The following is a 14,270-nucleotide window of genomic DNA, read 5'->3' on the forward strand; positions in this document are numbered from 1 at the left end:
TATTAATTTTATTTAATAAAAACCATAGAAAAATCACCAAATAACCATTGACTAAATTTAATTTTTTAAAAAATAATAAATCATGAAAAAGGAAAATACTTTTTTTTTTAAGAAAGGGAGCTGGATCAAGCCATGCACCAGGCCCACACACTTGAACTGTAAATGCGCATCCCAAGCATAAAAAAATAAAAAGAACAAAGTTGGATGACGCGTCGCTGCCTGCCACTTTCAAGTGTCAACTACTAATATTTGTTAAAAAAAATTGGAAATCGTTGGTTTTGACCTTCTAACCTAATTTCTACATTATTTTTTCAACTCCCAAGCACTTCAGAATCATCCCAACCTCCACCAAAAACCATTTTGGAACCTCAGGCTCTAGAAACTCAAAAAAATCGCTTCTTTCTTCTCTCCCTGTCTTCAAGAACCAAACAAAATTCCATTTTTTTCTTAAATAACACTTCTCTTAATTGGAAAAACAACACCGTCACCTCTTTTATTCATAGCTACGCACTCTTTTATGATCTTTAGATTTTCTTAATTAATAATTAACTTGAACCGAAAGACGTTTTCAATAAATCTATTTTGCGAAAAAAATCAGTCATTTTCTGGAATCGGTACTCGTTAAAGCCAGAATATAACTTTTCTCGAATAGAAGAGCCTTCTTCCATAGGAAATAAATCATCAATCATTAGTTATAAATGAAATAAGACTGCATCCTAGCACCCATAAAATTTAATCCGAATTACAAATCTTTTTTTTTTTTCTAGATTAGCATAGATATTTAAACCAGCTTATACGTACTTAATTCCACAAGTCTCAAAATTAAAAATCAGCTTGCTAGCACCATATCTTTGTTTTGGATCACAAATCTTGTTCAGCCTCCTCTGACTATGGTTTAAAAAAATAAATTAAAAAAAAAAACTACAAGTTATGAATTTTTTTTATCAAGATTTTAACAACAATTTCAAATATATGATTAAGGGAAGAAACGAAAAAAAAAAAAACAAACCACAACACAACGCACCATAGAAATAAAAAGTTGAAGATATGGTGCACGTGTAAATGGCATGGTAATAGAAATGCATGTTTCAATGCTTCGGTACGAGATTTCTCGGGACCTTGATTCACAAATCAGATTTTATATTCCATCTCTAAGGTCATCAAATACACGTCTCGGGATTTAGATGATCAGAGGAGGTGAGAAACTGGCACAACTATCACACTGCCTAGAAAGAAAGAGAACTAGCTACGCAGGTTGTAATGTCATATCTACAAAGTTTAAAGATTTGAGCCAACCAAATAAACAAGATGCTAATCTGCCATTGGATTCTCAAGATGGTCGATATACTGACAGGTCAAACGTCAGAGTTCTTGAGCAACTGCAGTAAGGGAAAAAAGAAAAAAAAAAAAACTTGTCACAGATCAAACTTGTTGACATGCAAAACCATAACCTGATAAAGTTGCGTGAATAATGATGCTGATGATAAGATAAAGCTCACCTCCTCTCAGAGTCCCTGTAAACCCCGACCAATGCTTCGGCCTTGTCATAAAAGCTATCCTTCAGAGAGATCACAATACTCTGAAAACCACTGCCACCATCAGCATCCACAGTACCCCTGGTTCCTTCACATGATCTTGCTCGAATGAATCCAGCTACCTTTGCAACATTTAAATTATCCAATGCAGCATCGACTTCATCCAATATGAAAAATGGCGAAGGCTTGTAGCTGAAACAACTCTCCGGGAAAAGGAGTAATATCAGATTAAGAGAAAATGCATATCATGTGAGGATCATCCCTGATCCTCTAGTACACTTTGCTGCTTTATTTCAGAAATTTGATGCACGAGTAAATCATCAATCCACAAGAAGCACCTATAAACTAAAAGTTGAATTACAAAATAAATAAGATCACCAAATGGAGGATGAAAAGAGAAGAAATTAAGGACCTTGCCGTGATAGGGGTAACTTGTATTAGTTCAAGGGAAAACTGCATTTTCTAACCATGCCAGTGTATATAAAGCATTCAATGCTTTGTCAGTGTACCATTACACCACCTTTTGATGCTCAAAATCTATTAAAAACTAAAATCCAAGCTTGGACATTATATACTTGGTCACCTACTTTTACAAGAGGGGCCAAGAACTTGCAGTTTTACCCCAGGAACAAGAGAGTCAAATGCAAAGGTATTAGAAACCATGCAATGTCTAACTGTTACATTTAAGAAACAGTTCACTGATCTCTAAGGACATACCTGTGGATGGAAAAGAGTAATGCCAGCGCTGCAACAGTCTTCTCCCCACCAGAGAGCTGTTCCATATCTCGAAAACGCTTTTGTGGTGGCATAGCAGTGTATTTGATACCGTGTAGAAAAGGATCATCCTCGTTTTCTAAGCTCAAATATGCCATTCCGCCCAATGGATGATTGCTGCTCTTTGTCAATTGTTTGTAAATCTTATCAATACTATTTGATATGTGGTTGAAAGCTCCCATAAACAACTCATACCTTTGTAAACAGAAATGAAGAAGTATTGTTGGTAAAATATTGGTAGAGTTACTTTGAGTTAATTTGGGCCATCAAAGTAACAAAGAAAAATATCAAGAAGTAGATGGCATTGCAAGCAGAACAAGATTGAAGGTTAATAAACACAACCAAATAAACTGAAAAATACATATACCACCAGGTATATATTATCAGTAATTCCACCGACTATGATTCCCATTTTAAAAATCAAGCTAATCATTCTAAAGAATAAAGAAGTTGAAGTAAGCCATTATCTGAAATTCTTTTTCCTCTTTACTTGTAGGAAACTTGGACATGTGTACTGTACAATCAGAATGAGCATGCATTCCAGTGAAAGACTGCAGATACTTCTGCCCGTGCATGAGCAATCATATGTTTTTGCATGAGTGTCAATGCTAGATATGTGTTTATGCATTTTGTCTCTGGATGCAAGTCTATGCAGTATCACCTTTCCTTTTCCACAACACCTTTTGATGATAAAACAAACAAAAGTTCTGTTATGGGAGAGAATGCAGAAGGCACCACAAATAAATTCCCCATATATTTGAATATTCTAGTTTCCTCTTTTTCTCCCCTCAAGGACTATCCTTAGGTTTCTTCTGATTAAGGAGATTACCAAGTTAATGAGCAGATTGTTCAAGTTCCAAGTCCAAGCAGTGTGTTTTCCAAGAAATTCCATAGAAATAGTTGCTAATTTTTATGACAAGAAATTCTGTGTAAGCACTCGATGTATGCTCTTTCAGATGACAATCACTAGGAAACCAATATCAAAGATACAGTTGCCAGCTTCACTTCGTATTAAAGAACTATCAAGCATTTGTTGCACTTTTTGTATAAAGATGGTAATTATTTTCCCAGATTGTGTTTACTGACCAGATTTTATTCTTCAAACACAAGTCAGATAAAAATTTGTCCTGAATCCTGATCGTTCTTACTAAATGGCTTGCCAAAGAAAACTATGCAATTATTACCTTCTCTGCTTAACTCCATTGTAAGAATCAGCTATTTGCTTCTCCTCCTTTCTGGCTGCTTCAAACTCTTCAGTGACTACCCTCTCTCTCTCTCTTAGAGCCTCGTATTGATCCAGTGCCTTCATGTTTGGTGCGGTTTTTTCAATTTCTGATATCAAGGCATCCATCTTTTGCTTAAAATCTGCCTCGATCTTCTCTCTGACAGAAGGTCTCCTATCCTGAAGAGATCTATTTAGCTGACTAAAATCATAATCCAGCCCTGGAATTGGCGAGTCAATGTCCATTGGGTCAGAAACAGTGGGAAGGTTTATATTTTCTAATTCACACTTCTCCACTATATCCTGCTTCCAGGAAGATAGCTGTGCAATCTGTGTCTCCTGCAAAACCATCAGAAAATATGTCAGCACCAATTTGAGGGCTAGGTCATTACATCCTCCTTGCTGTTCCAAAAGAATCTTTCAGTAAAAAAAAAATTCACTAAGAAAATTCTCTAGGACCTTTGAGTTTATAAGACGGGTAAGCTTAGATAAGTTGCTTGTAACTGCAGAACCCTTCTTCGTCCATTCACGTATCTCATTTGCGCACTCTTCTGACTTGGATTTCCACTCTATAAGATTAGGAAGATGAGAAAATTGTAAATGTGACCAAACAAGAATATTCACTTGAAGGAGAAGGAACGACAGAAAACAAAGAACAACATTCTAAGCCAATTGGCCTCTCAAAGATTCAGGAGTTAATTCTACATGATTTTCATTGACCACAATGTTCAATTAGCTGGACTTGCAAATTTCACTCCAACTGAACTTGCCTTAACAGTACACAGATTGTGACGGTGAAGCTCCCTCAACTCTTAATACCCTTTAGTTCTTTTGAGTAGGATAAGTTGGTAAGTATTTTTCTTCTTTTTGTTTGCCTACCATAAAACAAATTTAATGTTCTACATTTTCAACAGCATCTCACTTTAAATATTATTCTATATAACTAATGAGTTTGTCACAATGAGACAATTAAAGGGAAGAAAGTTAAAAAGCAAGGTCATGGTGAATCATACTGAGCTGAATGCAACCAAATACACAATGGCAACCATGTTAGCAGCCTTTTTTTCTCATCCTGGAATACAATTGAAAATCAAATTCATTCCTCAGAAATTTGCATGCGCTAGACTTGCAGATAATCTCTTCTCATAAATGCGCATCTTAAAGTAGAACAAATTTGGAAGGTTGGATCTGTTACTTATAGTTTTCACTCCTTGACAAAACACTCCACTTTAGATGAGAAAATAAAGAACCAAATTACCTTTCATTTCTTCCTTCCATTTATTAATTTCATCGGTAGCTTTATCAGATGCTAATTTAATTTGGGCCTCTTTTTTCTGAACTTGTTTCAATTCATTTTCTAAAGCAGTGAGAGAAGATTCTAGTTTTCTAATTCGTGATTCCATGTCCCGTTTTTGCTCATACTCCAACCTGAAAAAGAAAGAAAACATATGAAGACAAATGGTCAAATAGAGTTAATAATCACAGAAAGGCTCCCTTCGAATACAATCTCAACTAAACAAAGATAAAATGACTCAGCAAGTTGTACATCACTGCATCAGCTCTTAGCACATCACAACAGAAGTTCAGAGGCTCATCCTTATATTTGCATGTGTCTTCAATTATTCCAACTGGGAAAAGGGCACCGAGACACCCATAAAAGGAACCCACATCATGCAAACATCAAATTACATTTTGATCCCTAAATTTTGTGATTGTGTGATTAGGTCCTAGAAAAAAAATAGAATAATAAAACTTTTTTCTTTTTTGGTTTTTTATTTTAATTTATTACGCGTACAATTAACTGTTTAATTTAAAAAATGGAGCAAGAATTCAATTTTGTTTCTGTTAATTTTTCCAATTCTATCAATACTTAATCATAATCAAATTCTTAAAAAGAGAGATAAAGAAAGAAAGAATTAGGCACATGTGTTTTGGATCTCTTATTCATTCAATCAATTTTGTCTTAAGCCCATTTGGTTAAATATATTTACAATTGATCAATTTCAATTCAAATTTAAATATGATTTGGTACACTTCATGTTTGAAACATTTTTTATTAGATTGGACTTGGAGGTTTTGCCTAAACTTGAGACTGAAGTTAAACATCTTAATATATGAAAGAAAAAATTCATATACTGTTCAATCTGTCATGAACACCAAAAATAATAAAATTCAAAATAATTTTGTAAGAAAATAAATATTTTGGAACTATCTTGTATTATTAACATTGTTTTTAGGAATTTTTTGCATTTGTTGTAAATGAAATAGGATTATTTTATATAAATTGTTAAATTTAGGGATTCAGAGCTTAGAGCTAAAGTGAAATTATAGGAAAAGGACAAAATTAGCAAAAAGATTCTACAGTTCCCAACCATCAGCATCAAGATCGATCACATGGTGAACATGCAATTTGCATGGATGAATCGCCTCAACAGAAAATTGATGGCCATAGCAGCTATGGTGGGAGTATAAAGACCAATGAAAACAGCTACACGATAGACCAGACTAGATTACAGGTGCTGAAACTGTAGGTTTACAGGCAATTGAAGTTTCTTATTTTCCCAAACAGACTGAAAATCATTTGTGATTGCCAGGGAAAAGGGTGTTAGTCATATTTTCCACAGAAACTACAGCCAGCAATTCATACATGCAAAAAAGGAAAGCATCCCACAAGACACAAATATAGATAAAATATGGTAGCGGGAGAAAAGATAACATACTGGTACTTCAGCTTTGCTAGCTGGTTACTCAAGCTTAACCTTTCTTCAGCCATGTGTTGTGCAGCCTTAACATGGTTTTCTTCATATTCACGAATATTTTCCACCCCAACATCCGCACTAAATTTTCTATATATTCGGTCAACAATGTCATTGATTCTCTTCTCCAGCTTCCTAATTTCAGTGGCCCTCTTTTCAACAGTTTCTTTTAACTGGACACAGTATCAAAAAAGTAATATATTTAACTGTTTTAAAATGTCTAGGTGAAAATAGATATACACATGGTCATGATTGAAAATTCACCTTTCGAAGTTCAGGGTTTATACGGTCAATTTCTTCTTTAATAACCCGCTTCTCCTTTTTCATGTTTGCAAGTTTGTCCTCAATACTTTTCTGCAACAAAATCAGCAGAAGTGAGAACAGAGTCCACTCAATGGAAGCACAAAAGGGGCTACAAAGGGGAAACACGTATTAGTGGTAACCAATCAAGTATTCCCAAAACCATTTAAAACTGACTAGAAGTTTTATCTGTATACAAAGAGAAATGAAGTTTAACAGTCTTAGTCAGGAAAATTACCTTCTCAATCTCTGCATACTGAATCTTCTTTTCAAGCCCACTCATTTTTCCTGATGCTTCAGACTCCTTTAAATGCATCTCCCTGATTGACCCAAGCTCCTCCAACTCAGACTCAAGTTGTTCTTTCTTCTTTTTCAGGCCTACAGAATACCAACATTAGTCTTGCAGAAAATAGACAAAAGGAGAAAGAGTAATTCAGAGCAGAACTATTATTCAAATCAGGTGTTTTGACCTTCAATCTTTTTATCATCCCACTGTTTTGACTTTGCTTCCATTCCACCACTGGTGCCACCAGTCATTGTGCCAGACTTTGTGAGCAGGATCCCATCTACTGTTACAACTGATGCAAGCACAAATAACTTCAGATTTAAAATTATATAGAAAACAAAGGGAACTAAAGATACCAATCATTTGTAGCAAAAACTGTTATTGAATAATTACCTCTAAACCTCTCCCCAGTCCAGCTAAGAACCTTGGCTTCATCAAGTTCATCACACACTAGAGTATTTCCAACAGCAAAAAGAATTGCCTTCTCCAGGACAGGATCAAATGTGCAATTGTTAAGTCAAAATCATGGAATTTGATTTGATTTGATTTGATTTTTTGTTTCTTCTTTTAATTCTTTCAACTGCAATTAACAGTGCTCTTGAATAACTATTGACCAGCACATTAATTATTCTTAATTTAAAAACAAAAGGACGAGAACAACACAAAAGCAAAGAAGAGAAATCTATAATACAGACAAAGCTCAAAATAAGAGAGCAGACCTACTCATGTCTTGCTACAATACCCCAGAAACTGGTTAACAAACTGAAAACAGATATTGAGATGAAAGGCAGAATGGCAGCTTCCAAGTCAATGCAACAAATATTTGAGAATATTTAAGCAGAAAGTGATTTGATTTGAAACACATTCCTGAGTTTGGCTATTCATAACCTCATCACCATCATGCAGAGGAAGTGCAGGACACTTACTGGAGGTGGATCTGAGATTTACAATGCATACCATTACCATTAAATTTATGACTAAAAAAGTTCCTTGAGGTTCCACAATTATTTAGACAATCACCAATGGCATAACACTCACTACAGGACATGTCCCAGCTATGAAAAAGAGGTTTTAGGAAATAGAATATTGCTGGAAGAAAAGGTCTCACAAATTTTAGCCACCTAGACCTAAAAACATCAATCCAACATAAAGTTCTAGCAATGGCATCCTTGGGAAAAAAGGAGCTAAGATATGTCCTCTATCATGACACAAAATATACAGCTAGAGGAGGACCTTATGCGCCTCCTAACCTTAAACAACCATCAGTGTTCACCAGAAAGATGGCCCACTAAGATGTTCAAGAGATCAGTTCAGCTTAAAGAAACATCACTTGATCTTTCTTGTTAGTACACCTTTTTTCCTTGGGAATATGCTAGCCCCACAGTATGTCAACTAACTCGCTATCGTCATTGTAGTTTGACAGTAAAACCTAGACATTAGCCATAGACAAACATGCCAAACTCCATCAAAAGATTAAAATAGGATCCATATTGGCCAGCTAGAAACTCCTAAAGTGTAACAGAAACAGCCAAGCATTATCAACAGACATCAAACAGACAGGCAAATCGAATAAGAAATATCGCCGCAGCAAATACATAAAATTATGAAATTGGTAAAACCACCAGTGATTCATGCAGTCCCAATAGCATTCATTTCTTAAACTTGATAAAGAAAAAGAAAATCATAAAATCAAACACAATAACCTCTTTTTCATTAAATTCTAAAAGAGAAAAAAGATCACACAAGGGAACAAATACCATATTGTTAACATGCAATCCATGAGCGAACTGATTACCCACATCAAATACCATATTGTTTCATTCTCCAAAAACAAATTATCATTATACATGCATGTTGCAATCAAACAAATAAAAACACAGAATCCATATGAAGAAAAGGTGAAAAGGAAACAAATGTATCGCATATAAAAAAAAATTAATAGTTCAATAACAAAAACTCAATTAAAAAATTTATGTCAAAAGCATGAAATGGATCATAATCATGATTTTGGCTGATACCAAACTTTTTCAAAGGATATTGGATCACATCAAAGACCAGCTTTGCAGTACCACCTAAGGTACGCAACCTTTCAAAAACTGGCTTTACACGAACTGATTGAAGGGGTATAAATGTCTGAGGAGGAAGCCTTTGATCTTTCAAATACTGCAGAAACCAAAATGAATGAATAGTTGTATTACTTTCAGACAAACTACAGTTCTCAACGAACTTCATCACAATTACATCTAGAAATCAAGAGACCAATAACAGAACTTCAGTACCAGCATAGATGAAATAATGCAGGAATAAAATGTGCAGATATTAATAACCAGAATTACAAAACATGCTAGAGAAAAAATAGTAACTCAGCATATAAAATGAGTACCTTGATGCACTCTTTCCCCGTGCTTTCATCCTCAACCACAACTGCATCCATGAACTTCCCCATAGCAACAGTAACAGCAAGGTTGTACTTCTTCTGGGTTGGCCTGCAGAGATCAATCATCCGGCCATGAACTCCTTGAAATAGGCGTTTGAGAGTCTCAACTGCTTGAAACAGCTTAGCATCCCTCTCATTCTCATGTCTATCTGCTCTCGATTCACGTAGCTGGTTTTCTACTTCTCCAATTTTGGACTTCAAGTTCTCATATTTATGCCTGACAACAAAAAGGATCTCTGGTTAACAAATATCACTTTCATTTGAGTAAAAGAACTATTCAGCATCTGATAAAACAAAAAGAGAAGAACTAGATGCCAAAGAACACAGCTCTCTAAGACAAGGAACATCTACTACTATGGAGAAAAGAAAAATGTTAACAAGCAAACCAACAAGGGAACAAGTTAAATAACCTGGAATCCCGATGTTTATCTTGCATCTCACGCAATTCCTTTTTCAGATCAATCACCTCATTTTTATGCTTTGTAGAAGCATCAAGAATCTTTTTCATTCTTTCACGCATTTGTTTGTCCTGTGCATCCAGTTCATGTGCCCGATTTTCCAACTGTTGGAGGTTTTCTTCCAAATTCTTTTGAGCTTCCATATCAGCATGTTGCTGCCTGTCCAGAACCTCCTTTTCATCCCTTAGCCTGACAGTTTTCATGCCAGCATCCTCCTTACTGCACCATTATAATTCCAACAATGATGAGGGCAATAGGAATTCCATAATGCAATAACAAGATCAATTGACAAGAAATAAAGCCTTGTATTTTTTTTAAAGGAATCCTGTCATAGAAAAGACGTTACATATCAGCTTTGCAGCAGGGGGAATTAATTACCCCTTTGATATGACACAACCAGAAGGGAAAATAAAACAATCAAAAGAGAAGGCCTCTCAAAACGATTTAAATGTTGGATAGACAAACCCTGCAAAACCCACAGAAGCCGAGAACCACAGGGGTGCTCGGAATACAATTCCAATCCATGATGGCTGCATGGAAAGTGAGCAATTCAAAAACTTTCCTCAATTCCTCTTAATTCACAAGCACCAGGGTACCCAGAGAAGAGCACAAGTCCATAATCACTTGTTGTCCTTTTCCTACCCTAAAGCAAACCAAGTGAGAGAAGCCCAACTAATTCATTGATTCTCTATTTGATATGAAACTTTAATGGTCCAAAAATTACAACCATCATGAACAAATTTTATTACACTGAAACTGCTGATAATAATCATTACAGCTATGGAAGTAGGCCAACCTTTGGTGGAGACAAAAATCATGATTGATTTATCTGCATCTAAAAGAAGATGATGCATAAACTGCATAATGAAATTGTTTATAAGTCCCTTCTTTATCATTGATAAGCAAAAGAAAATGCTTGACTCCTTTCAAAACCCAGTATCCAACCATTTAATGGAAAAATAATGCCCAGATTTTTACACTTTTCCCCCAAACCATGACTGCTACTAATTAACCTCAATCATCATCTTCTGCATGTTCATTCAGCCTGCAATTACTTATGGACTTACAAGATAAAGCATGAAGAACAAGAAAGTTGATAGATGAGATAGCTAGAACCCACGAATAAAATGCATGCAACCTTCCAAATAGCTGTTGTGGATGGCAGGTCCATAGAACATTAATGGTATATAGACCGACAGGAATTACAAGCTTCTATCACATGTTACTAACCAATTAGTAAATAAACAACTTCAAGATATAGGGACCATTGTTTATTCACTTGCACTTAATTTATCATCCTCTCTCCCTCAGAAATGGTACACCAAGGTCAATGTTTACATTTATATTCAAAGGATTTCTGACTTACATAATATCATTATGGTCCTTACCACCATCAAAGCTTTCCATGGCCAAGAGATTCCATCTGATTTTAAAACTGTCCCCACATCAAGGAATATGTTTCACAGCAATACTCTTTGTTTAATGAAAAAGGATGGGAAGAGGGGCGTCTACTACTTTGATAGAAGAATACATACTTCCCAGTCAATTGTTCCAATTATCGAAGTTAATGATGAACTAGACACCTTAGAAGTTCCACACAAAAAGAATAGCCCACCAGTCTGTCCAAAACCTTGTATCTCAATTATAAAAAGGAATGTGTACTCAGGACCCAAAAGGAGTGTATTCCAGCAAAAAAAAAAAGTCGATAACAAATGATTAAATAATCAATTTAAACTAAAAGGAAACTTACATCTGGAAGTATTCTTGTAGTTGACTGTCAGCCAAGGGAAGTTTTCCACCAACATCACGACTTTTTTCACGTAGACCATCCATTTTTGAACTAAGATCTTGAATCCCGCTCTCCAGCTCTTTTATCTCATCAGCATGCTTCCTCCTTTCTACCATTTTCCTCTCAAGCTCCTTACGACTGCTCTTAATTTTTGAATTTATGCGTGACATTTCCTCATTTAATTTAAGAAGTTCTGGTTGCTGTGAACAGGAGAAAACATCAGAACAAATAAACCACAAAACACTCTTAGTCTACCTAAAGTAATCGATAAACCAATAGAAAAAAAACATGCTTATTCATTAAACATAAAAGTCCAAAAATATTCACATATCCATAAGATATGGAATGCAACCTTGAACCACAAACATGCATACATGTGCATGTACTGCTGACTTAATGGGCATGAAGAACTTTCTTTTCCCAGGTGTTTAAAACTCTAAAGTCCTCCACATTATAAGACATTTAAGATAATAATCATTATCAGTGAAACAAATGCCTGCAAAAACTCACGTGCTTGTCAAGTTTGAAACTTCTCTCTTTGATCTTCCTTTCACATTGCGTAATCTCTTTCTGGTATTTTTCTTGTTCCTTCTTCTTCTTGTCTGCTTCATGTCCAAACTTCTCAAGCTCTTGCATGAGATCTTCCTGATTCCTCTTTTCAGCATCAAGTTCGGCATTCATCTTATTTGAGTCATTGTGTATGGTATACAATTGCCATAGAAAGTGTTCTTTCTTCAAAGATTTCTATAGAGAAAAAGAGGATGATGGAAAGCAATTAATTCTGTGAAAAGACCAAAACGCTATTCACATATTGTATGGTCAACAGAAAAACACACTTATGATCAAGGTACAGGGAGGTAAATCATGCTAAGAACTTGTACAGAAATCTTATGGTTCATACCAATTGATCTTGCAGACGTAGATGCTTCTCCGCTTCTTCCTTCTGCTCTTTCTTTTGCTTCCTCTCCATAACTACTGTTCTCTTTTTCTGATAAACAAGAGCTGATTTTTCTTCAGCCCTGGCTTTCTTTTCTTCAAGATCTTCATATTCTCTCTTGAGATCTTCAGACCCAGATATCTGCTCAAAAAGCGCAGTCAGCTCTTTTGGGTTTTTAGATGCAATGGACTCCACGTCGCCCTGCAGACAAAGATCAACATTTGTCAGATGTAACTCCGATTCCAGGAAATTCAATTGCCAAGTCACCATGTCAATATAGTATGACATAAAAATGTCAATTCTCTCTCAAAATCAAGCAAAATATCATCAAGTTCACGATTCAGATTCCTTCAGGCCGAGACAAATGTGACTCTCCTATTCGATAAAAACGAGATTACTCTCCAATATTATTCAGCATTTGCAACACAGCTCCACATTGGATGACATACACTGTCACCACAACATCTTACAAAAAAAAAAAAAACACTTCTGTAACACAAAATGCATGCCAGAAGAACCAAATCTACCAATTAGACACTAGTAATAACAGTTAAACAATACTATGATAATTTAAAGAATCAAAAATAAAAAAGAAACCAGTGAAAACAAAATCACCTGAAACACCAGAAAATTTCTGGCCTTAACAAGAATGCCCAACTCTTTTAACCTGGCATTATATTCATCCCAATTAACAACCCTGCCGTCAATACGGTACTCACTGCCACCAGAGCTAGTAATAGCCCGGGTAAATTGGAGCTCCGACCCGTCAGGCAACAGGTAAACCAAGCGCACGAAGGCTCTCCGTCCTTTTTGCTCCTTTTCACGGTCGTCGTACGCGTAAATAAGGTCTTTCAGCTGCGCTCCACGGAGATGACCAGTACGGACACCGAGAACGAAACTGATAGCGTCCATTAAGTTAGATTTTCCAGCTCCGTTTGGGCCGATTATGGCTGTGAAGTCCTTGAATGGACCGATTGTTTGAAGACCTTTGTAGGATTTGAAGTTTTCCATCTCCAATTTCAGGATTTTGCCTGGAGAAGCCATGGAAGGCATTTTGACTGACCTAGGGTTTATCGTCAGTGCGTAAGAAAGCGGAATTAGGGTTTTTTTTTAGTGGAAATCGGGGTAAGCGACGCCGAAGGATGGAGTGCTAGGGTTTTGTGGGGTGCTGGAAAGGGGATTTTCCGGGAAAGTGGAGAGAGGAGGGGAAGTGGTGAGATTTTTGGGGGATGGAGGGAATTGGCGGGAGGGGAATTTTGGAGGAAATTTTAGGGGGGGTAGCAGCAGTGGGTTTTCATGCGAGTGTGCGAGCACCTGCACGGAATAAAATGAAGTTTTTTTTTTTAAGATTATTTACTGTGCCATTGGCTGAAATAAATCGTGTATTTATTTATTTATTAAAATTTCAATAATTTATATATACGCGCTCGATCACGTCTGGTTTTTCGTGTTTTCAGTTGGACCCCGTATTTTGTGAGTATTTACATTATTGTCCTTGGGATACCTCGGCCACTCAGTCGTGTGCTGTGCACTCTTTACCCAAAAAATAGCTTGCTGAGGAAGTTTCAACTTCTGTCGCCGGGCAAGATGCCTAATATTTACAATCTTATGGTACCTTAGGGTCCAAATTTGTTCCGAGTCGGATCAAATTAATGTTACGTGTACTCGAGTATTTTTATTTTTTATTTAATAATTTATTTTGTGGTTTGGCAAAATTAATTCCGATAAACAGTGAAATAATTTTTAAAATTATAAATATAAAAACAATACAAAATA

The 14,270-nt window shown here is 35.9% G+C and overlaps 1 protein-coding gene across 1 annotated transcript; it reads right to left on the bottom strand.

Moving 5' to 3' along the window:
* Positions 1-1,123: 1,123 nt before the first annotated feature.
* Positions 1,124-13,844, bottom strand: LOC118062171 (structural maintenance of chromosomes protein 1). The gene is made up of 18 exons (XM_073409349.1): positions 13,110-13,844; positions 12,459-12,695; positions 12,068-12,301; positions 11,519-11,757; positions 9,721-9,987; positions 9,257-9,527; positions 8,910-9,036; positions 7,267-7,374; positions 7,058-7,165; positions 6,826-6,965; positions 6,552-6,641; positions 6,252-6,460; positions 4,790-4,959; positions 3,991-4,100; positions 3,494-3,870; positions 2,253-2,504; positions 1,500-1,727; positions 1,124-1,379 (listed from the first exon to the last, which is right to left on the bottom strand). The coding sequence occupies exons 1-18, from the start codon at positions 13,545-13,547 to the stop codon at positions 1,331-1,333; spliced, it is 3,654 nt and encodes a 1,217-aa protein (XP_073265450.1). The 5' UTR covers positions 13,548-13,844; the 3' UTR covers positions 1,124-1,330.
* Between the last annotated feature and the right edge of the window lie 426 nt (positions 13,845-14,270).

The sequence above is a fragment of the Populus alba genome, chromosome 5, assembly GCF_005239225.2.
Source record: "Populus alba chromosome 5, ASM523922v2, whole genome shotgun sequence".
Classification (NCBI taxonomy): domain Eukaryota; kingdom Viridiplantae; phylum Streptophyta; class Magnoliopsida; order Malpighiales; family Salicaceae; genus Populus; species Populus alba.

Excerpts from the sequence above, each read along its gene's own strand:
- LOC118062171 (XM_073409349.1), bottom strand. The coding sequence starts at position 13,547 with ATGCCTTCCATGGCTTCTCCAGGCAAAATCCTGAAATTGGAGATGGAA. Across the intron at positions 7,166-7,266 it reads GACTGGGGAGAGGTTTAGAG|TTGTAACAGTAGATGGGATC; the intron begins GTAATTATTCAA and ends TGCTTGCATCAG. Across the intron at positions 6,642-6,825 it reads AGTATGCAGAGATTGAGAAG|AAAAGTATTGAGGACAAACT; the intron begins GTAATTTTCCTG and ends ATTTTGTTGCAG.